The 24,636-nt window shown below is 37.5% G+C and overlaps 2 protein-coding genes across 12 annotated transcripts; one reads left to right on the top strand and one right to left on the bottom strand.

Annotated features, from left to right (window-relative positions):
• Positions 1-1,335: 1,335 nt before the first annotated feature.
• On the bottom strand, positions 1,336-12,811 carry LOC111147226 (chromobox 3). Of its 2 annotated transcripts, XM_022503120.1 has the most exons (6): positions 12,693-12,811; positions 11,466-11,517; positions 8,444-8,586; positions 5,853-6,015; positions 3,417-3,511; positions 1,336-3,049 (listed from the first exon to the last, which is right to left on the bottom strand). In XM_022503120.1, the coding sequence occupies exons 2-6, from the start codon at positions 11,487-11,489 to the stop codon at positions 2,923-2,925; spliced, it is 552 nt and encodes a 183-aa protein (XP_022358828.1). In that variant the 5' UTR covers positions 11,490-11,517; positions 12,693-12,811; the 3' UTR covers positions 1,336-2,922. The 2 variants fall into 2 exon arrangements, with proteins under 2 accessions (XP_022358828.1, XP_022358827.1); XM_022503119.1 differs by lacking the exon at positions 12,693-12,811 and having other exon boundaries at positions 11,466-12,665.
• A 179-nt stretch (positions 12,812-12,990) lies between these two features.
• LOC111147225 (heterogeneous nuclear ribonucleoprotein A2/B1) lies at positions 12,991-24,389 on the top strand. Of its 10 annotated transcripts, none has more exons than XR_002640596.1 (13): positions 13,831-14,030; positions 16,973-17,008; positions 17,106-17,216; positions 17,407-17,553; positions 17,847-18,057; positions 18,199-18,300; positions 18,382-18,462; positions 19,160-19,222; positions 20,546-20,665; positions 20,923-21,045; positions 21,671-21,753; positions 21,910-23,284; positions 23,829-24,385. XR_002640596.1 is itself a non-coding variant. In XM_022503115.1 (12 exons), the coding sequence occupies exons 1-11, from the start codon at positions 14,025-14,027 to the stop codon at positions 21,730-21,732; spliced, it is 1,062 nt and encodes a 353-aa protein (XP_022358823.1). In that variant the 5' UTR covers positions 13,831-14,024; the 3' UTR covers positions 21,733-21,753; positions 21,910-24,389. The 10 variants fall into 10 exon arrangements, 3 of the variants coding, with proteins under 3 accessions (XP_022358823.1, XP_022358824.1, XP_022358825.1); XR_002640597.1 differs by having other exon boundaries at positions 23,147-23,284; positions 23,829-24,380; XR_002640598.1 differs by lacking the exon at positions 13,831-14,030 and adding an exon at positions 16,598-16,615.
• The last annotated feature ends 247 nt before the right edge of the window (positions 24,390-24,636 follow it).

Below are 24,636 nucleotides of genomic sequence, written 5' to 3'. Positions count from 1 at the left end.
GGTTTTAGAAGTAGCTTATTGATAATGGTAATAAACTGCAGGTCAATATTCCCTTCTGTTCTCAATGGTATTAAACCTAGGAATCTTGCCACACCAATACCTGTCCAGGTATTTGAACAGATTTCAGGCCCTTTATGAGAAAGAAAAACTTCAGTTTTAAACGCTGACCAACATTTTTATAGTGGTATATGGTTTTCTTTGATCCAAAGGATTAGGCAAACTTTGTTACCCACACATCTCACTTCTTCAGTGGTATTGATGTTCATCTTGGGGGTAAAAAATAAATAAATAAATAAAATCAGAAGGCTTCATCACAGTATCTGACAAAATCTGATTAAAGACTTTACTATAAAAAATGACAAGGAAAATTAGGAAAATTTAGGACTATCCATACAACTTCAGGACAGGAGAAACATTTTTCAACATGACAGGAAATCCAGAAGACGTCAAAACTGACAAGAGTTGACCATATAAAAATTTTTAAAAAAGGTACAATCAAAAGATACCATAAATCATGTCAAAATATAGACACCGGGAAAAAATATTTGCAACACAAAAAATTTAGGTGTTATTATTCTCACTACAAGAATAAGTGCCAACTAAAAATTTTTGTAAAATTGGCAGTTTATAGATGAGGAAATGCAAATAGCCGTTAAGCATTAAAAGAATGCTCAGAAAAGATCATAGACATGCCAAATTAAAACATATAACCATCAGACTGGCTAAAAAAAAAAAAGGTAAGGTCAGTATTATTAATTTACAGTACAAGTGGGGATATAGGATAATGGTGACCAATGGGGAGAGAAAATCACTGCAAGCTTGACTTCAGTAATACATGGTAACCTCTATCTACTTAAGTGTAACTACACATTATATGTAAGAACATTCACTACATTGATAGCGAAAAAATGACAACCTAACCTACCTACAGCGGTTGGTTAAGTTGGGGAACCATTATACAGCAGGTGGCTATGCTACTGAAAATAAGACAAGGAAACAGATTTTACCATTAGAGCCCCGAGAAGGAACCAGTGGCCCTGCGTATACCTTTTCAGGTCAATGAGACAAATTAGAGTTCTGACTTCCAGAACTGATAGTAAATTTATGCTATTTTAAGCCATTAAACATGAAGCAATTTTTTACAGCACCAAAAAGAAACATACAACATAATAAGGGGTAATAAAAGTAGTATGTGGACAATACGGTCTCCAGAAATTCCCTTACTGAAGTTTAATATAGGAAATATTAACAGGGAATTTGGTACCACCTATGAACCCACTGTTGAGAGCAGTGCTAGGTACAAAAAGAGACAAGTAATAAATAGCCTAGTATAGATAGGATTTAAAAAATTGTTTTTTAATTGAGGTATAACTTGACATATAACCTATCAGTTTCAGATACACAACATTAATTAAATATTTAGATATACGGCAAAATGATTTCCTTTTCTCTGTATGAATTTTGGAGATTAGTAGAAATCTGTCTCTCACAACAGGATCTATCCTATTTTTCAGACAGCAGTTTCAACAAACTAGATTCTAAGTATCAAAATTTCATTTTAATGAAGCAGATTCCTCTTAGGCACCCCAAAAAACCAATTTTCATTTTTGTGGAAATACATAGTAAGTTTGAAACTCCTCAGCTCAAAAGATCTAAGACATGTACTCTAATGCTTTAGTATTATTTATAAACATGAACAGGATTCTAAGGTATGTGTCTATTCCCACTAGAAAATCAGATTAATAAAAAGTCTAATCACATAAAGGAATATAAAACTATTTATTGACCACTGTTTACCAGTATTTACAATAAAGTAAACAATATACAGTTGGATAACATTCTGACTACAAAGTTACTGTTTTTCCTGGTTTGTGCTGAACCAGTAACTCAAATACTGAAAAGACTGAGCCTACATGTCAGGAATGAACTGGGGTAAAGAAAAAACATGCAGGTGAAGAATTTGGATTATAGAAGCCTGTCCACCCATTTACTCCAGCAGATGCTAAACTGCCAACATCTCTAATCATCTGATTATGATTAGTTTCCATGAAGGAAGTTGTAGACAGTCCATGAATCATGACCTTTTAGTCAATACCGCACAGAGAATTTCAACTTCTTAAAAAGGAATGGTTCACTAGAAGGAACGTTTAAATGTCCATTTAACTAAAGTATTGCTTACCTAAGTAAAACACACAAGGACTTGTCTAGTTTTGTCATTTGGGTGGGGAGGTTGGTGGTGGTAATAAAATTTTCCTTTCAGGGATCTTGCAAATAAACTTGCGTTTATATGGCTGTAGAGAAGGATATGGATTCTGATATGGCTGCTTTTAAATTGTTTACGTTATATTTAAATTGTCCAATTAATTACAAAATTTGAAAGGTTAAGGCCTCAGGAAAAACTTCAGTTTAAGTGATTTATTTCTTAAAATGCTGAAAATGGTAGCATCCCGGAAACATGGGCTTATCCATGGTTATAAAATGCTGTTTTTGTTTCGGTGAATGTTAAAAACAAAAACCACTTATGTATGTATTTTAAGTATACACACAAAAAACCCCCTAAACAAACAAAAAACCCAGAATGGTCCTTAGGCATATAGGAGTTAAACACAAATTCTGACTGAGTAAAGACTATGAAGATTTCCCCCAACATTTAGAAAAGGTTCTCTAATGCAGGGGGATAATATATCATGGTCTCAAATATTCTTTTCTGATAAAGGAAGCAACTACAGAAAGCTTTTATTTGTTTAAAGTAACCAGTGCTATAGATGCAAAAACCCCAACAACTCCCCCAATACTACTTCAAAACAAACATATCAAACTTGATTTTCATTAGAATGTTATTTCTTCACACTAATAAATCAAAAAACAAAGACCCAGATTTTATATATATATATAAATATATATAAAAAGCAATGCAAACAATTATTGAGCTTCATCTTCTGGACAAGAATGCCAAGTTAGTCTCTCTTCATAAAAAGCAATTACAATTTGAGGACACTTCATGTTTGCCTCTTTTGCCAGCACCAAGTCTGCCTCATCTGAATCTTTCCTGTCGTGAGGGGAAAAAAAATGCTCAGTCAAAAGTCTCAACTGTTTTTGCCAACTGAGAATCTTTCACTTAAATCATAATTCAATCAAAAGGTATTTAAGTGCTTCAGAAGGATGTGATATTCGTGGCTGTGTTCCGGTAAAACTACATTTTCCAGAACAGACCAATCTTTGCTTTAAAACACCGTTAGCAAACAAAACCAACCACCCCCCCATGCCCCGAAAAAACAAAAATCCTAGAATCATCTTTTCAGCAGATACTATCTAATGAGGAAAACTACAGAACCTTTTCTAGATAAGGCTTCACAAATTAAAATAAATAATCTACTCTCACTTTAAAATATAATAGCAATCACCTGCACACTTACCATTTCATGAGAAACATTAATTCTCCACTGCTGTCTGTGGCACCAATTATTCGTTCAGGATCAAGACCTCTGGCAAAGCCTCTTGGTTTATCAGCCTGATTAAAAGATGTTAAATGACTATTTACATAAATGTTTCACCCACTTTCCATACTGCAAACTAATAATATTAATTTCCTATTTGTTTTCATGAAATACAGCTTTCAAGTAAAGTGGAAAAGAAATGACAAGAGAAAGAACCCTTATTTACTACTAAAACACAAATCCAGGTATCTAAAAGTATTCTGAATCTCGAGGCAAGAAAACAAATACCCTTCATTATCCTAATACATCAAAAAACAGTACTGTGTAGGCACACAAATTAATCCCTTTATTTCTGCTAACTCATCAATAATTATGAATTCTTTCTAGTTAGTATTTCAAATCACTTTTAGGAATTTGTTTAAATTATCCACATATTTTTAAAACACACACAAAATACAAATAGCAAAATAGTAAAAACTTCAAAAGTCAGACTGATCAGTATTGTCATCAATCTCCATTATAGTATTAAAAAATACCTAGCATAAACCACAGGTCTGACCCTAGAGATCCCTGAGACCTTTAGTAGGTGTCTGTTTATCTAAAAGGTCCCCCCCCTTTCATTTATCTTTGACTTTGGAGTACCTTCATATGCCTCCACCAAACAACATTAAGACAGCAAATCAAATGCAGAACTGTCTTAAGCAAGTCACTGAAAAGATGTGCAAAACTGTAAAATGCCACTCTTCTCATTTAAAGTTATTTTTCATAAGTTATGAACATACAATAGGTTTTGTCCTTCTTAACTGAATATACAAATGTTTCAGAACTTTGTTTTAATTTCTAACATAGTTAGGATTGATGGTCATAACACATGTAAATAAAAGTTCTCTGGCATTCTCAAAATTCTAGAGTATTAAAGGAGTTCTGAGACCAAAAAAGTTTGAGAACTGCTTAGATTTTTTTTTTTTTTAAGATTTTTTTATTTATTCATTTGACAGATAGAGATCACAAGTAGGCAGAGAGGCAGGCAGAGAGAGAGGAGGAAGCAGGCTCCCCGCTGAGCAGAGAGCCTGATGCGGGGCTCGATCCCAGGACCCTGGGATCATGACCTGAGCCGAAGGCAGAGGCTTTAACCCACTGAGCCACCCAGGCGCCCCGAGAACTGCTTAGATTAAGAAATCCCTTCTCCCTACCAGACTTTTCTATCAATATCCCAGGTTCTGGAGCCAGACTACCTGAGTTAGTTAGAATGATGACTCCAAACTGTACTAACTGTGTAGCTTTGGGCAAGTTAATCTCTCTGTGGTTCAGGTTCATCACCTATAAAATAGGAATAACAATACTATCGGTCTCATAGACATTTTGTAGTATAAAAAATGCAAATTAAGTTATGTAGAACACTGCTGGACACACTGTAAGAGCTCAGTGTAGGATAACTACTGTTACTAAACAGTGCTTCTGTTGAATATATGGTTGACTTTCAATTTACGCATATGGATTCTTAACACTGTTACCTTTTTGCTTTGGCTGCTAAAGCATCCAGAACCAAATTTGTAGTCAACCTCTGCTTCTCATCTGGAAAATGGGGATAATACCTATAATCTTAGCAGATCTGCCATGAAGATTTAACAGGTTATCTGTAAACTACTTGGCATCTAATTCAAACGATCCAATTTTAAACCCAAACACCTTATCAATAAATCTTTATTTTATGTTTAATTCCCAAACCTAAATACTAATTCAGAATCAAGACCGTTTCCCAAATTGCTAGCAGGCATGGGAAATACAATGTTTTGGAATTGAGGGTTTAAGCAAGTAGTTAGGTGTTTTGCCCAAAGCCACACACACATTAGTGAAGCAAAGACTGGATCAAAATACCCATGTAGTTAATGAACCAGCTGTCTCAATTCACACCAAAAAATATTTTAAAAATTTCTAGTACTAAAGCTTTATATACTTCAAAATCAAAATGTTGTTTGGCAATATTCTGAAAAAAACAAAGGTCACATGTGAAAGCATGTTCTGGTGGTCAATGTCACTGTGGTCTATAAGGATCTATAAGGTCTATCAGGATGTGCCATGTGGATTGTTTTTACTATGCTATAAGGGACTGCAATGATATAATCTCTGTGTTCATCGTATTTAAGACTGCCAGTCCTGGATCAAAGGAAATGGCTCTTATCAGGGATCAAATCCATGAATCTACTCAAAATAACACTAGCACAGCAATGTAAGTGGTATACGCACTTATTACTGAACATTTATATGACGGAGACTAGATCATGCCTATCCTTTTTGTCTTAAATATTAAGCATTTAAAATATTTGAAATTTTAAAAGTATCTTAAATGCATTCTAAAAATCAAGCCATCAACCTTTTACCAAGTCAGTCTGCCGGGCAATATCTTATACTTACAGCATCTCTCTTCTTCTTTGATTTGCTATCATCAGATTCACTGTCAGATAAAGATTTTCTTTTTGTACCATCTTTTTCTTTACCAGCTTTTTGAGAGTTAAGAAACGCTTCAATTAACTCTGGACAATCTAGATTTTCTTCAGGTTCCCAAGTATTGTCAGCACTGGGTTTGGTTTAAAAAAAAAAAAAAATCAATTAAATATGATTCATCACCATTATCCATGTTCATTTAACATATACATGAAAAAAAAAAAGTCTGCTATACTGCAGATGCTTACCATTTTCTCCCTATCCCCATATTCTTTTGAGAAAATCTGCTTATACTTCCTGGGTCTACTTACTTAGCCTCTAGTAAGTGGACAGTCTGCTGTATTACCCCCAAGTTGACTATACCTGCTCTAGCAGAATAATTGGAACTAATATTTTCCCAAGTTACATAGACAACCCACTTCAGAATTTCTCTGCAAAGGCTTTTGAAAAATGTTGATTCCCTATTCCCACCCAATTACTTTATCAGATCAGTTAGATTATGCCTCCGGTTGGGACCTTCAACACCATGTTTGAAAACACAAAAATTCTAAGGCATTCTATATGTGAGGCAGTATTTTCAACTTCTGCTGCGTACTCAAATTTGGCAATGATAAAAAGCAGGTGTTGGCAACCCAAAAGTCAAATGCAGCTTTTGTATGTTGGGCAACTAAAAATGTTTTCCACATTTTTAATTGGGAAAAAATTTCAAAATGACAATTATAGGAAATCAGGGCCCATTCATTAGAGCTGTCCTCGTTTGTTTAACGAATTGTCTACTGCTGCTTTTGTACTATATTTGCAAAGTTGAGTAATTATAAGAGGTCTACAGCCCACAAAGTGTAAGTATTTACTACATGATTCTTTAAGGAAAAAGTTTGGCAACCCCTGATATAATGCTGAGATGACTATTTTCATGTGTTTTTCAGAGAGACTGGAAAGAAAATGAGTATCAATTACCAAATGTGAATGTCAGATAATCCTACACTAGTGATGTACTTGTTCACTTTTTTTTAAAGACTCTATTGGCCAATGTGGAGCTCGAACTCACTACTCCCAAGATCAAGAACTACATGCTTTACTTAACTGAGCCAGCCAGGTGCCCTGTAGGCTTGCTAACTTTGTGTACTGTGATCCAGAAAGCCTTTACAGAACAAGATAGAATGAGATTAATCATTTTAGAGACGATGGAAAAGAAAGGTAGTTAACTTCTGGTTACAGCTTGGGTCTTCTGATATGCTAAGATGCTAAAACTGGCAAACCTGAATCAGAGGATAGAGGACAAAAGAGATGAAGCAGAGCCTCCATTCTGTAGTGTTACCTTCATTACAGACTTCTATATTACCTAATACATTGTACTGCAGATAGTAGGTTCTTAGCCATACTAATGGCCTTAAGTTTGAGAAAAAGAGGGAGACAAGAAGTTAAGTTCCTCAGCATTTGATGGGCTAGACAAAGACAAATAGCATTTAATGTCTCATGAGATTCCAAAACAAACAACAAAAAACCTATCATATGATGATAATCAATTTTTTGGCATACTAGCTAAATCTAATTTTAGAATAGTTCAGGAGTTATTTTGCTTTGTTCTGCTATCTGTAGGAAATTTTTCTCGTGGCAAATATGAACTTACACAGTATTTAAGCTCAACTAAGGATATTAGAAGGATAAAATAAAGAATCTTAAAACTTCCCCTCAACTTGTAATCCCCAAATTGCTATGGAGACATCTTTAAATGTAAATGGTGGGGCATGTAGTAGGTAACAGATATTCAAAGCCTAAATATTTGACTAGCACACTCTCCCATCTCTGCCATGCTCAGAAAACTGTTGTCTATCTCTACCTATCCATTTTCAATAAGTCACTGACCACAGAGCCTTGCTGTTTTTGTGGTATAAGGCAGAAAAATCAAAGTAGATTTAGCACATGATAAATGTTAAGTATAAGACTGGAATTTCTGCATGAGTTATTCACAATACAGCTAACATTATAATAATTGTAAGAGCAATTAGGAACAAGGAACATAAAGAACTAAGGAGCTTAAAAAATGCCCATACCACTTCTTAGGAGATTAGGATATAGTAAACCTACTGCCTGGTCTAAGTCATGGATGATAAGCACTTCTGTTCAACACCCACCAGTCTACTTTATATAGAGCTTCAATATTTTTAGTGTCCTCCGTAAGAAAACAATGCCCATTAGATATTCTAATCAGTACAATATCTAACTACACTAAAATGCACTATATAATAAACTGCACTCCTATAAATTTGATTCTCCAAGGCAATCAACTAACTTCAAATCTGATTGGTTATGACTGTAGGCTAAAAACATGACTTTTCATTATTTTTTAAATTTTTTTAGAATTAACATGTAATGTACTATTTGTCCCAAGGGTACAAGATGTGACTTTTTAAAAAGATCTCAAAGTACCTTGGATTAAAGGTGTCTTTACATGTAAAGAAATCTATGAGAAAATGGATTTTAAAAACCCAGACTAAAAGCAAATTTTAAATGTCACTTTGATGCAGTTAAACATATAATAAAAGCACCAGGTTTCTTACTCTGTAAAACCCTTCCACTTCAGGAAATACTCCACCTTCCCATTCACTACACGTCGGTCCAGTACTTTTTCCACCACAAATTCTTCAGGCTCTGCCTCTTCTACTTTTTTACTCTTTCCATTCTGTTTCTTTCCCATTTTTTGCTAAAATAAAACAAAAAAGACCTAAGAAACATCTTTTTTCATTTTTTGGTATATTTTAAAGACTAAATTATTTACATTATCGTTGCATCTGACATCTATATTTTTACTTCTATATCCCAGGGCAGACACATTCTGAAAAGATAAAAGTCAATAGATAATCAAAAAGAATACTTAATTCCATTTTAGCTCAAACCTATCACCCATCCTCATGGCTGAAATAATAAAAATAATCAAAAACACTATGTGGAAAATACTATTTATCTTTTCCAAATCTAATGCCTTACCTAGTCTACAAGACCAAATTTATTTATTAGAGTTTGCACTCATTTTAACTACAACACAGCAACAAACAACTAGAAAGTATTAGACAATGGTACAAAGAGAATAAATACTAATAAGAGACCTTATTAAGTGAACCATAGTCCCATTAAAAAACTATAGCCTCCAAACACTAACAATCCTATTTCTTAATACCAATACCAATTTCTCAATACTCAATACCAATGTCCAAAGTCTCAATTATACAGAAAGAGGTAAGTGCAGAATCCTGACATCAACTGTAGAGTGAACTAAGAAGACCACTAATAGGTTAAAAAGGACACTATTATTGTTCCATAATGTCTGTATATATTATTATAGATCACATGGAACAAAATTATAATGTTGTCACTTGAAGAGGCCAAAATACTGGATTTTAATTCTCTAATGTAAAATCCTCCTTTCTTGGTTTCTCAGGTGTTAATAGGTAGCCCAGGAAATTCACTTTATAAACAAATTTTTAAGATTAGTTTTTTCTTTTTTGTATTAACACTATGAGAAAAGCCAGAAGACCAAGCTAAAATCAGTATTTCCCAGTAACTCATGTTATGAATTGAAAGCAGATAAAACAAAAACCTGAAATGGTTAATTAGAAGAGACTAAGGGGGGTTATCTCTGTTAATTTTAAAATAATTTCAGTGGCGTTATTAAAAAAAAATCTCAATTGCCTAGTCATTAAAATCATACAAGCAGAAAAGTAACAACAGCAGTGACTCAATACTGCAAAAGGACATTAAAATTATGTAATTATTGAGAGGTGTACACACTTATAAAAAGTAAAAATTCTCTAGAATTTAAAATAACCCAGCAAACATCTGATTTTGTTGGATACCATCTCCAAGTTAGGCCTTACAATTTTCTTTCTTCTTATAATTTTCATTAGTCAAGACACTTGGGTATTGCAACCAGTCAGAGAGCTCTTTGCTTCTGTACAGTACAAGGAATGGTAGCAAGAGAAAAGAAAAACTGTTGTAGATAAAAGCCTATTTAATGCTGATCCTAAGTGATAAATTAACTATGTTCATGAAAGTAAGAGATTAATAGAGAGAATAACAAAAATAAACACAAAGTGAAAAGAATAAACACTAAGATTAAAAAACCTTAGCACAAAAATATGAAGTATTTACCACAGCACTCACAAGCTAGTCACAAGTGTTCACCTTTTTCTTTTCAAAAAACTCGCCCACATTCCCACCTAACCTAACACACCTCACCTCTCAAAATTCAAAGGTAGATTAAGAAAAGCTTTCAAAGTTGTCAATTTATGAGCCTTTAACAAAGGATCAGATATTTAAGTGTCACTCAGTTATGGACACTGAAGACTATCAAAACTGTCTGCCAAAGCAACAGAAGCATCTATGTTTGCTTTCTGTATCTCTATTCATCCTCAAAGCTGCAGGGACAACTAGTTCCTTCTTCCAATACCTGAAGGTCACAGGTAACCATATAGTCAATTCAATCATCTACACTTTGGTTTACTGCTTATGAAATCTGAAGTACAGTTCAATCCTGAGGGAGCACAGAACATGCTTTGTGCATTTTCCACTGATGGCTTTGCTGGGAATCATCTGTGCCACAGACTTTGTTTCTTATTTCAATGTTTCCCAGGATATTTGAGTAAAATGTGCAACATTATGATGGCAAAAAGTGAAAACTAAACTTGTCTTTAATGTGAAACCCAAGGGGAGAATATACAAACCAAAACCCAAATCTTTTGCTTTATTTAGATGTTAATACTGGCCTTTAATATGATTGCAATTATTGGTGAAATGTGTTAGAATTACTGTGAGAACATGAACTTTGAATTTCACAATTTTTATGTATTTCAGTGTTTTCAAAAAATCTAACTTGATATGCCTGAACATACATTAAGTCTTTACATATTCACAGAACTTTTAATAAAGTGTTAAGAATGCAAACTTAGGGTTTAAGAAAGTGGAGAAACAATTTAATTGCTCAAAAGATCCAGATCTAGTCTTCCTGGACACAGATTTGATTTTGTTTATTTTGTATTTAAAAAAAAATGGCAATGATTTGAATTTAAGGGGTTTATGTATTTTAGAATAAGTCTGAAACGGGACAACATGAGCAAAGTAATTGAATGACCTTTGTTCCAATCTAGGTGTATAAGGTACCTGTTCTTTAAGCAATACTGAAAATACCTGGTTTCTCTAGAATTCATCATAGGGTGAGTTAGGAACTGTTACGCCAAACAGCAAGGGCTTTATAGCATTGTCTGTTAATGCTTCTTCCATGTTGCAAAAGTTTATTTTTATTTCAAGATAAAAATACTTTTAAGAGTATTTATAAAACTCATTGTGCTATCCTCCCAAGATTAGGTTTCTCTAATTGGATTAAGACACTATTAAGCCAAGACAGTAAGTATCTCAATGTAATGATTTCGTTTTCGCCTCTAACTCTCCCCATTACAACACTGGGGGGAGGAGGACTGGGAAATACATGTGGATGTAAATATCTCAACTACAGAGATGCTAAGTTATAATTTTTGGGAAAAAAATTTGAGTTAGATCCTTACATATTTTAGGTTTTCATTAACTTACCAATGTAGTTTTATTGGAGGCCATTTTTTATTGCAGACTTGAAGAGCTATTACTAGAAAAATGCATGACAGTTAAGAAGTTTACATGACAGAAAAAAGGTAGCTAAACACAAGTTTTGTTTGGATTCCAACCCCCACCTATGCATCGTATACTGTAAAACTTGTACTCAAATCCAGAGATGCAGGTTTGACATCCTGCGTTATTAGGGATCTATCCTTACTGAGTACATCAGTGCTCTAACCAGGTGGGTCTAGAAAACCTTATTGGGTACCTAATATCTGAGATAGTTTTACAAAGGATAAAAAGAGCACAATTTTTTTTTCCAATTTAAATCCAATTTATGTCATACCCAGCCTTTTTAAGAAAATGGCCAAATAATTTGGTTCAAATTCGACGTGACCACCCAGTTACAATGATACATTATTGTGAATTTTCCCTTTAGACCTTTTAACAGTCCAAAGAGGCGCCTATATAACCCCAACTTGGTTTCTTAGAAACCCTGCCCCTTTCTAATCACTAGTTTAAAAACTGAAAAAGGAAAAGCACCATATCGAGATGCTTCAGTCCCATTTCGTGCCACTTTCAAAAAACAAACCACCTATTCTATCCGCTCCCCATAAGCCCCACCCTGCTTAACGAGGCCTAAACACCCGGCCCCTGCCCCCCACCCAGGAGCGCGGGCCTCGTGGTCAGCCCATCCGCGGGGAGAAACAAAGGCCGCGGCCCGGGGGCTCAAGGGCACTGCACCACCGGGCCCGCGTTCTCCCCGACCCGGCGGTAGCCACGTAACGGAGCGCCCGCCGCAGCCTCGGAACAGCGGGCCGCGCTGATGCGGGAGAACGCACCGCCCTCACTAGAGGCCCCAGTCGCCGACCCAGGCCGTGAGGGGGAGGAGGGCCCCTCATCTTGATCGCGGATGGGGGAGGGGAAAAGGAAATGCGCTTTGTCTAGAAATAAGGCGGCTGTCGCCACAGCTCTCTACCCGCTCTAGGACAGTCTCGCTCTCCCCCTCCCCCACCACTAACTCCAGGCGCCAGCCCAGCGCCAGGCCCGCCGCGGGGTCTCCACTCGACTCACCGCTGCTTCCCGCCAGCTCCCCACTCGGGGTCGGGTGGGGAAGGGCGGAAAGCGGGGAGCTGGGTGGCGGAGATCCCTGGGGCGCAGGTGGTATTTTAGGCACCACCACCGAAAAGAGAGAGAGAGAGAAAGAGAAAGAAAGACACCGACTTCACCGCCTCCGAGCTGCTCCGGGTCCCGGGTCTGCGGCGTCTCCGGCCCTGCGCGCCTCAAGCTCCAGCCACATCCGAGGGGGAGGGGGCTGGGGAGCTGCGCGCCGGGCAGCCGCTGGAGGGGGGGGGGGGGGGGGGGGGCCCCCCCCCCCCGGGGGGGCCGGGGGGGGGGGGGGGGGGCGGGCGGGTGCGCGCGCCCGGCTGGGGGAGGGGCCGTGCGCCGCGCCCGCTGGGAACCCGAGCCCGGGGCAGGTGGAAGGCTGCGGTGGCGCGGCACTTACCGTTCGCGGCGTGGCGCCTGGTGGTCCCCGGAGGGGAGGGAAAGGGAAGTAGAGGCGAGGACAGTAACTGATCTTCTAGACGGAGGCGTTTCTGCTTCGCAGCAGCAGCGCCTGGCGCCAAAACCGGGCTCCGCCCACTTCTCGCCCCTAGAAGTGGGTGCCTCCAAACGCCAGGGGTGAGGGAGTAAAGAGAAACTTGGTTGGGGAGAATTGGGAGCTAAGAAGGAGTGCCCCTCTCAGACCACTCTTTCCAAAGACCTCTCTTGAACCCGAGGGGTCGACTCCCAAAAACGTTGGTCAGAAATAGGTTGGTGGAGCGGGAACTGTAACGTGTTGACTAGGAGTCGCTTCGGGTGTTTCCGGAAGGGGCCGAGTCAGTCCTCAGCGCGGGTGGAGAGTTAAGGGAGGGAAATCGCGGGGGGGGGGGGGCCTCGGCCGCTAAGATTATTCTGGCGGGAGATCAGGGGCGGGGCGCGGGAGGCACGGATTATCAGAGGCTTTGCGGCGGGGACCACCTCCTGGGTTGAGGGGGCTGGACTTTAGGACTGTGCTTTAAGCTCCTCCCGACAGCGTTAATTTCAAACTGCGCGACCGTTTTTCACCTGCCCTGCGCTAAGGCGGGGGCTGGACCCAATTCCCTGAGAGAGAAATACGCAGGACTCGAGCCTTCCGCAATTCACTGAGACCATTTACGCAAGTGACGTCAAGCACTATTACTGGCTGTAAGGGGGGGGAGGAGTACGTATCTGGCGTAAGGAGGGCGTACAGCGTTCCCGCCATTGGCGGCGGTTAGGGCGTTTACGCAACGGCCTGACGTAGGGGAAGACGCGTTAGTCGGGGGGGAAGGTTCTAGAAAAGCGGCGGCAGCGGCTCTAGCGGCAGTAGCAGCAGCGCCGAGTCCCGTGTGGAGGTGCTCTTAGCGGTGTTGTTTCTCGAGCAGCGGCAGTTCTCACTACAGCGCCAGGACGAGTCCGGTTCGTGTTCGTCCGCGGAGATCTCTCTCATCTCGCTCGGCTGCGGGAAATCGGGCTGAAGCGACTGAGTCCGCGATGGAGGTAACGGGTTTGAAATCAATGAGTTATTGAAAAGGGCATGGCGAGGCCGTTGGCGCCTCGGTAGAAGTCGGCCACCCGTCTCCGTCTGAGAGCGGCGGTGAAATAGGGCCGCTTCAAATGCGGTTGGCTTCAGGATATTTTCGAAGAGGGTTCGTTAGCGGAGGCCTGATTGAACAGTACCTTCCCCACCCTCAGCCTGCCGGCGCCATTTCCCTTTGCTGGGGGTGGGGGATGGGGAACTTCCACATGGCGGACGCAGCCCTCCTTCGGCGAAAAGTGGGGCGCGGAGGCGGGAATTCTTACTCTCTTTTCAAAGCACGCTTATTTGGGGGGCCTGGCGTCCCCGCATCTGAGCTTTTCGGCGGGCTTCGGATCCTCCTGAGCGAGGCTGCGGAGCTTCCCCTCCCCCTCCCCTCTCCCGGGAACCGGATTTGGCGGCCGCCATTTTCATTCCTTTCCTTCCTCGCGGCGTTTTTCTTTTCAATCTCTGGATCCTGCTAAAATGACCCCTTTAACGAAGAACAGAAGTGGTTAACTATTTTTCTTTTTTTTCGGGCTGTTTTCATGCCGTTTCGAGGTGGATTCCGAGTGTTTTGTGAGCTTGGATCTTTAAAAGTCCTGCGCACCTCGTTAGAGTCCCTTTCCCTTCCCCTCGATGAAATGGCGCCATTGCGTTCAGAAGCCACACCGAAGAGCGGGCGGGTGGGGGAGTCGGTTCCCCGGGGCTGGTTCACACGGTTTAAGAGGAGGTAAAACTACCACCCACGGTGTTGGGCCCAGTTTTAAGTCGAGCCGTACTACAAAGAACATTTTGCTTTTCAACTGTCGTGGGGATTCCCCCTCCCTTTTTATTCTTTTCTTTTTTTTTTCTTTTTTTCTAGTTCTTTTTTTTAACAGTATTATCTGGGTTTGCCGTGATTAAAAAGCTAGTCGAATCGCAGAAAACTTTAGAAATAAAAATTGGGAGCCATTAAGTTAGTACCGACTGGGTGGCAGTGGGGAAGGTGGGGGGGTGTCGGTTTCACAATTATTTTCCTGAAAGATTTCTTTTGAACTGTAGAATTACTCGTATTTTAATATTTTTGCTGGGAAACAGTCTTTATTGGGTAATACCAGAGGTTCTTGAGCTACGGTAGGAATTAAGAGGAAAGTGAAAATTTTTATCTTCGGTTCTTTGGTTAAAACGTGGTTCAGTCCTTCGTTACGAGTTAACGGCTGGGCCATTATGTATTTGAACTTTGTCGTTTGCTTTTTTCATCTATGTTTGCTATGATGGTTGATCATTGTAAGAATAAGGTCTCAAGCGAAGGGGGCCTGATTGGGTATTTTCTTTGACCTTAAGCACACTTATAAAATAACTTTGTTTGTAATCGATAGTGGACATCGGGTAAGTTTGGAAAAAATTGAGGTAAGTAATGAGTTTTTGCCTTTTGTTAGTGATGTGTAAGAATTATTGTAAATGCTTTTTTTTTAACTGCGTAAATGTGGATTGTAAAAGACCTGTAAAAAGACTGACTTAACGCTAATTAGATAAATCATAATTTAAATACCAGTATGTCAGATAATTGCTTAACGAGTTGAGTATTTTGGGAGCTTCATAGTTTTTTTCACCTTTCAAATTTTTTCACAATTCTGAGAACTGCAGGGAAAAAAATCTTTATTAAATGCTTATCACTGTTTTTTGAGCTGTTTGGAAATTCATGCATGGAGGGAGATACCTCCATAGAACTAAGAGAGGTGTAATATTATTTGCTGATAATACTCTCTTATATGGGAAGTTCTATTTGATCTTTTATTTGTATTATACACTAATAATAGTGGCTCCTGGACATTATGACCTATTCTGGTTTTTCAATATTTTAATTTTTTAACCTAGTTTTCTAAAAACACTGTAACTTTTTTTTTTTAACTGACAGCCAGAAATACAGGGCTGTTAATGCAACATATTTGCTTGGTGGCTTAGAGTGCTTAGAATTTTTTTACCCATGTCCCCTGTCTCCCCCCCCTACACACACACTTGTAAAATTAGAGACATTTGTGTTGTGTATTTTGCCAGATGGCCAGTAAGGCCAGTACACCTGAGTTTTTGTGGGTGGTTGGTTTTGTTCCCTCCCTTCCCTGAAGTGTAAATCATAGCAGTACAAAACTACTGAGTAGTTAACAATGATCATTTAAAGTTTTATGGTTTTTGAAAGGTTAGATTACAGCAAACAGTTTACTGCATTAATGGTTCAGTAATAATTCAGATTGTTCTGTGTCCTGTCAATACCAAATACAAATAAGCCCACAAAAACCGCAGGTAGGTTAAAAACTATTGAAGCTCTGAATATCCAGCATTGGTCATAAGTTATTTGTGCCTTGGTCAAAAGGGGGGGGCAGATTTTATAAGGATGTTTTGGTACATACATTGAATGTTTTAAGTTTTTTGTCATCCCCCCCCCCAAGTTCTTCATGGAGAGTTGATATATGGGGAAAGATTTTTCTTGGTGGGGTTTCCCCCCCCCCCAATTGCGATGCATTAGAATCACCACCAGAGGGAGCAGAAAAAAGAAATGTGACTGTTTAGACAACTGAATCCTGAAATGGTAAATTATGGGTTATAAGTAAACAACAGTTTTTGTATTAAGAAGCGGTATATTTACAATGCATATTTAAAAGCCAATTTCTTTGTTTTGGGCAATAGGATTGAATGCAGATTTTGATAAAAGTCCTTTAAACCTTCAATGACCAGAGAATAGGTTTATTCCTCTTTTCAGAAAGTTTTAAGATAAACGGATGTTAAATTTATTCAAAATAATTTAATGTCATGTAAATTTAGATCGAGCATTAATGATTTTGAGACTTGTGTAGATCAGCTGGGGCAATTTTTTTGGTGTAACACAACTAATATGCAGTTTAACATATGGTTTAAATTTGATGTAAGTTTTTTTTTTCCCCCCCAGAAAACTTTAGAAACTGTTCCTTTGGAGAGGAAAAAGGTACTCTGCCAGCAGGTCACCTCATATTTAAGAATTTAATTTCCTGCATACAAAGAGGAAATGTAAATAAAAATTGAAATGGTGTTCTCCTTTGCAGAGAGAAAAGGAACAGTTCCGTAAACTCTTTATTGGTGGCTTGAGCTTTGAAACCACAGAAGAAAGTTTGAGGAATTACTACGAGCAATGGGGGAAACTTACAGACTGTGTGGTACGTTATGGAAAAGCGCCTGCAGATACTAGTCTTTAAACTGTTCGGTTACTGTGTTTAAGACGTTGAGTAAAATACAGAGAAAATTATTTTGATGTCTGTTCATTGGGGAAACTCCTAGTCTTTTAAATTGTTAGTTCATAACATAAGTAATGAAATGAGGGGCTAAAGTTTCCCCTTTGGTTTTAAGGTTATGAGGGATCCTGCAAGCAAAAGATCAAGAGGATTTGGCTTTGTAACTTTTTCATCCATGGCTGAGGTTGATGCTGCCATGGCTGCAAGACCTCATTCAATTGATGGGAGAGTGGTTGAGCCAAAACGTGCTGTTGCAAGAGAGGTGAGCAAAATATAACTGTACCGTTAATACAAAGAATATTCTGTCCCACTGAAGATTAGACTAACTTATGAAAGAATTAAGTTTTGGATCTTTACAAGCTCTGTCAGTTTTCTACTCTTTGCTTTTCTTAGATTTACATTTATTTTCCCCCCAAAAAACTGGGTTCTTAGTTGTAAGATGTTGCTTTATCTGGTGCATTATTGTAGAGTAAAGGCTGTCTTTGGTTCCCAGATAGCGTGCTTTAAATCGTGTTTTGGTTTCTTCTGTTAAGATTTTTTTTCCTCCCATTTCAGGAATCTGGAAAACCGGGGGCTCATGTAACTGTGAAGAAGCTGTTTGTTGGTGGGATTAAAGAAGATACTGAGGAACATCATCTTAGAGATTATTTTGAGGAATATGGAAAGATTGATACCATTGAGATAATTACTGATAGACAGTCTGGAAAGAAAAGAGGCTTCGGATTTGTTACTTTTGATGATCATGATCCTGTGGATAAGATTGTGTGTAAGTGTCTATAAGCAGTAGGTTGTGTTGCTCTTTACATACAAGGTTTTGGGTTTGTTAATTTTATTAAAGGGTAGATTGTACAGGTTGTGTACTGATAAAAGAATTTTTATATAATGGAGTGTGAACTCTTCATTTCAGTGCAGAAATATCATACCATCAATGGTCATAATGCAGAAGTAAGAAAGGCTCTGTCTAGACAAGAAATGCAGGAAGTCCAAAGTTCTAGAAGTGGAAGAGGAGGTAACCTTTAACTCATGTTTATTTTTCTTTTTAAAACTTACTTGAATAAATGCTTGTTACTAACCTGGCCACTTACTACAGGTAACTTTGGTTTTGGAGATTCTCGTGGTGGTGGTGGAAATTTTGGACCAGGACCAGGAAGTAACTTTAGAGGAGGATCTGGTAAGTTTGAGTTCTAAATGTTATAAGGGTATATATGCTAAATTAAAAACTCATTCAGTTTGAATTAGAGGAAATGCAGTCTAATTTTTTTAAGACTTAAGTAGATTGTATCCTGGTGGAATATTTTAAGTTTGCCAGGTAGGAGGTTATAGTTAAAAACGTAATCTTAAAAATGTAATCCTAGACAAATCAATTACAGAGATCCTTTTTAGGGTAGTACGCTTAAAAAATAAAAAGTTTTGTGATTTGAAACTAGCTTTAAAAAAATGGGTGTGCTCCTGAGTGGGAAGTGAAGACCTGTAGAGAGTTTGTCTGTAGGCTTTAAAAGGTCTCTATCAATTAATGTATTTTTTTCTTTTAGACTTCAGATGTATTTGAATTACTAATAATCAAGAATATCATTCTTAAGCATAGATAACTTGATCTTAGCCAAAAGGCCAACAAGTGATCTTACGCATAAATAAATGGGATCTCTTAAAATTATGTCTTGCCAAGTTTAAGCCCACAAATTAGACAATTGCCTTAGGAGATTTGTTTGTATACACCTTTGTCTTTAAAGAAATTAGTAACAGTACCTTTCTAGCACAAAGAGGGTGTTCTTAATAATTTTCATTCGGAGGTATTAATAATGCAGAGGAAAGGGTAAGAAATTAAAACCAGGGTGAACGGAGTATAACTTTTTTTCTGTCTCTAACAGATGGATATGGAAGTGGTCGTGGATTTGGGGATGGCTATAATGGGTATGGAGGAGGACCTGGAGGTCAGTTTCTGCCGCATTTTAGTTTGTGATTTAAAAATATAAGTAAAATATATTGGTATAGTTGCATGTTATACATTAATTTTTAATGTTCTGCATTTTATCCTTTGTAAAGGACTAAGGTGGTACTGGTTCAGTTATTTGGCTCTTCCTTTATAATTTGCATTTTAGTTGTATATCTTATGGAAAATATTATTTGCTTATACGTGTTAAATACCAGTTGCAAAATCATTTAGGAAGATTTTAATAGAGAGCTTTTAAGATTCTGCTGTTACGCTATCCCATTGTTTCTCAAGCAAAGAATCAGATCTAGATGTATTCTGTATGCTGTTTTCCTGAAAAACAGACCACTGGATGTAATAATCGTGGTCAACATGTAAGGGGAGGGGTATATGTAAGATCAGTTGTTTATCTTAAAATTAGTCCCTTACCAGGATAAATCCCCCACAGTAATTTTATTTTAAAAAGTAACTGAACTTCCTAAAATACACAATTGTACAGTTGTGTTCTTGGGACCAGCTCAAGTTGTGATCCACTGTTCCATAACAAGTGATGTATTAGATGTATGTTCTGTTGGAGTACAGAAAAGTTTACATGCTTACTGATAAATGTCCTATTAAGAATGGGATATTAAAAATGGTGAGCTAGTAATAGACCTTATTGCTGGTTTTGCCACTCCTTGAGTACGGTTAAGTTAATCCTACATCCTAACTACATCAGTTTTGCTTTGAAATCCAAATACTAATTTGGTATTATGAGAAAGATGAGTTCTTGTATTTCAGTAATTGGAGACTGCCATTTTAAGTTTCTGAATTACATATAAGTTTGCTAATTTCTGGTCCTCCCCCCATTTCTACTCAGAAAATGGGTGTAGTGGGCATATTATTTAAGAGACATGGGAATTTATGGGGAAACAACTTCTTAGAACTTCCATCTTTTGGACCAGTAGGGGTATGTGGCTTTTTTTTTTTGGTCCTGCTACCCTGTGCCTCTTGTCTGCTCCCACAATCCTTAGGCAAAATATAAGTGTTTCAGGATATCTTCAAGAGAATCTTAATGTTTTTGCTGTCAGGGGAGAGCTGTGACATTGCAAGTATTTGTCTCTGTAAAGGTTTTTATCCAGTTTGTGAACAAGTGCTCCCTGCCCCTAAATGTTTACCAGGGATGGGTACTCTATTCTGCCCTTGAGGCTGTTAAGAGATTTCATAAAATAAGTACTTTGTTTATTAAGAATGTGTTTTTGGAAAGCTGGAAATGGGTGTGATAAGACAGTTCAAATGCCATTGAAAATATTAAGTAATTACTTAAAGGCTTATTTTATAATAGGTGGCAATTTTGGAGGTAGCCCTGGTTATGGAGGAGGAAGAGGAGGATATGGTGGTGGAGGACCTGGATATGGCAACCAGGGTGGGGGCTACGGAGGTGGTTATGACAACTATGGAGGAGGTAATAAATTCACCTGCAACCTTTATGTGGGAATTTGGATTGGAATTAATGACTTTTAACACATGAGATTTTGCATTACAATGTTGTCAGTAGTTGTCTTAAAAAACTGTAGAGTTGTAGATAGGGGTCTTGCATTTATTCTGATGATTGTTTTTCTGGGAGATTTGTTCTTAATATGCTTACCATGTTTCACTGGTTTAATGCTTGAATGTTATTTTGAAGGTCATTGTGCAAAACCTATTCAAATTTTTTCACAGGAAATTATGGAAGTGGAAATTACAATGATTTTGGAAATTATAACCAGCAACCCTCTAACTATGGTCCAATGAAGAGTGGAAACTTTGGTGGTAGCAGGAACATGGGGGGACCATATGGTGGAGGTAATTTGTTAGATTGTTTACATTTTGTGATTAAAGGATACTTTCATGACTTTAAGAATGAAGGTATCTGATTGTTAGTTTGAGTAATACTTACATTCTAATTCAGTATTAAATGGTGGGATATTAGTGGTATAAATATTTTGGACTTGGGAAAGTGGGTTTGGTACTTCAGGTGGGGATCCTTTTTTTTGGCTAATTATTTCCTATGAAGAAGCCAAAGAAGTTGAGCACATTATAAGTTGTATAAAGTTCTAAGAATTCTCTTTGAAAATTAATTGAATAAAAACTTGGGATTACTTACTAAAAGTATTATTTAAGGTTTGGAGACAGTTGTAGAACTAAACCAATGTTTTTATGCCTCTTAATGTTTGGAATACCTTTTTTTAACCCTATACTGACAGCTCTATAAAGGAATAGCAGCAGTAAGATGTTTTCAATTGTAAAGGGAAAAATTAAACTTCGTGAGTCTGGGGTAATTCATCTCCCAGGTTGTAGGTTAACCATAAGCAAATAATAGGTTATGAGCTGTGTTTCAAGGAGGGTTATGTCTAGCTATAGATAGTATCAGGCTTATTATGGAAATTGGAAATAAGTTTGCTTTCTCTTGCTGTTTCAATAATTCTAGGAAACTATGGTCCTGGAGGCAGTGGAGGAAGTGGGGGTTATGGAGGGAGAAGCCGATACTGAGCTTCTTCCTATTTGCCATGGGTAAGTAGCTTTTAAGTTTTACATTATTATTGTCTTGGGAGATCTAGCTGCCAGGAGTAAAAGCTTTTTAGGATCATGTTATCTTTCCTTAAAATCTGGTTAGATGGATAATTTCATAACCTATTTTTTTTTTACTCTTTACTTCTGTTGAAACAGGCTTCACTGTATAAATAGGAGAGGATGAGAGCCCAGAGGTAACAGAACAGCTTCAGGTTATCGAAATAACAATGTTAAGGAAACTCTTATCTCAGTCATGCATAAATATGCAGTGATATGGCAGAAGACACCAGAGCAGATGCAGAGAGCCATTTTGTGAATGGATTGGATTATTTAATAACATTACCTTACTGTGGAGGAAGGATTGTAAAAAAAAAAAAAAAAAAAGAAAAAAAAGCCTTTGAGACAGTTTCTTAGCTTTTTAATTGTTGTTTCTTTCTAGTGGTCTTTGTAAGAGTGTAGAAGCATTCCTTCTTTGATAATGTTAAATTTGTAAGTTTCAGGTGACATGTGAAACCTTTTTTAAGATTTTTCTCAAAGTTTTGAAAAGCTATTAGCCAGGATCATGGTGTAATAAGACATAACGTTTTTCCTTTAAAAAAATTTAAGTGCGTGTGTAGAGTTAAGAAGCTGTTGTACATTTATGATTTAATAAAATAATTCTAAAGGAAATTGTGTAATTATAGACTTTTTATTTTAAATAAGTTAAGGAGTGGGTAGTATAATTAAGGTCCGTTGCAAAGCTGTTGTTATATTTGTGTAAGATAAATGCTGGTCAGATATAAGTGTGTTGTCTGCGATTCATCAGGATTAAATTATCTAGATAACTTAAGGGATATCTCTGCAAAGAGAAACACCTTTTTAGATCTTTTAGATGCTGCTTCTTCAATGCAAGGAAAGGAAATAACCCCAGCGAGGTACTCTTCAGGGATACAGGTCTAGTACAAGAGAACTCTTGACGGCTACTAAGTTCAGCCAGTCTTAAAAAACTGTGCTGTTTCTGCAAAGCTTTAAACTACAGTAGTTTATAAGGATGACAACGAAAGCTGAGGGTGTAGAGCAAAATAGTTCTAAGCTTCAGTTAAACTTCTTTAGGTAAGATCTTAATTTACTTTTCCTTTCTTAATTTTCCTCCCCAAAAGATAAACTAATACTACTCTTCAATGGTCTTTCAGTATAGTGGTTCTTATGTAGTTTAACATAGCTATAAATTTGAGTTTAACAATTTATAAACTCAAGAGAATAATCTTATAAACCCTGTTTTCCAATCTGTCATTTACTTAAATTATTTTGGTTGTTTTTTTTCCCCCCCTTTTTTTCCTTCTTTCCCACCCCCTCCCCCTCTATGAAGATTCAGGTGCTTAACATATCATTTTTTTCCCTGCTGGAATTTTAGCATTGATATGAACCATGGACAAGTATATTCTGCTGCCACAAAGACTGTAAAGTGCTTCATTTCAACAGCTGAGGCGCAAGCCAAGTGATCATTAATAAAGCTTTTCTTGGTTCCTTCAGTGGTGTTGGTAGTAAAATGGTAGGTAAAAGTTAGGCTGCAAGTTCAATAAATCATGAAATTACCCATCATTACACCCTTGTGTATTCACGTTTCTTGGATCAAGCATTTTGAGTGAACTCTAGTGGTTTTTATTAAAAATAAAGACATTTTGTTCTGTTATATGGTTGTTCTAGTTTTACATGCTTATCAGGATCAGGTTCAGGAGAAGGTAGGGTAAAATGGTTGAAACTATTTCCAGATGATAGTTTATACTTAACAAATAAAGTGTCTACGTTATAAATCCTGTATGTATCCAGTACTAAATATTTGGGTTTAAATGTGATAATTTTTTCCCAACCCCGTACCTTATAGGAGAGATGTAGGCTGGCTGCTGAAATTCTTAAATGTCATCAGAGTTTGATTTGCCTGGCTTTATTGCCTTTTCAGGAATGTGATAATCAGGGCATATTCTACTGTATGCACCAGTGAGTCTTCTTTGATCCTAAGACCACCACTGAAGTTATTTAGGTTCTTTGGACAAACATGATAAACTTCTTCAGATACTTTTTTTTTCCTTTGGCAGGAAGGTGTCTTGCTGCAGGTAACTAATGAAGAAGTGGTCAACCACAGAGTCTTCAAGAAATAAGAAATTCTGTACCATCTGAAAGTAGTTCTTGTTGGTGCCTTCATTTAAAAAAAAAAAAAAAAGCACTTTTAAGTTTAAGGGGAAATGTTTTCTGAAAAATACAAACTTCATTTAGTACAGGTTCTTAATATAAAACAGTTACAAAATGAGTGTTGTTTGTAAAAGAGTAACATCAGATAAGCTAGAGAGAGAAATGTATCATGTTTTAAACTAGGTTTTGTGAGTAGACAGATAAAAATTCTATTTTAAATATAAAGTTTATAAAATAAACACTTTTGTATTAAAATACTTGGTGTAATGTTTACACATAAAATGTGTGAATCTTGTTCTATAAACATTCAGTTGTCTAAAAGATTGCCATCCCCTAGATTTTTCAAAGCAGTTTGAAAAAAACTATGCATATTGCCATTTTTCTTTCAGTATTGATAGTCCAATAAGAAAAGGATTTGTGGACATTACTGGCTGTCCCTAATAAAATGCCATTCTTTATATACTGTACATTCAGCGTTTTTGAATACTGCTCTAGTTTTCTGGCTTTACCTTGTATGTAAAACATTGCTGGTGGCGTTAAAAATATTTTTAAACCGCTAGAGTTGTCGCAGTTAAGGGACTGCAAAGCACTGAGACAGTCTGTCATAGTAGCTACTCAAATGTTGATGACTTATATGCATTTTAACGGAGTGGTTGTCTTTTTAAAGGTTTAAACATCGTGTACAGAATTTAACAAGCAGTAGCTTTCTTGTAT

This window comes from Enhydra lutris, unplaced genomic scaffold, assembly GCF_002288905.1.
Source record: "Enhydra lutris kenyoni isolate GAN:26980312 unplaced genomic scaffold, ASM228890v2 scaffoldscaffold16, whole genome shotgun sequence".
Lineage (NCBI taxonomy): Eukaryota > Metazoa > Chordata > Mammalia > Carnivora > Mustelidae > Enhydra > Enhydra lutris.
Note: the sequence above shows the minus strand (reverse complement) of the source record. Positions and strands in the feature narration are given on the sequence as shown.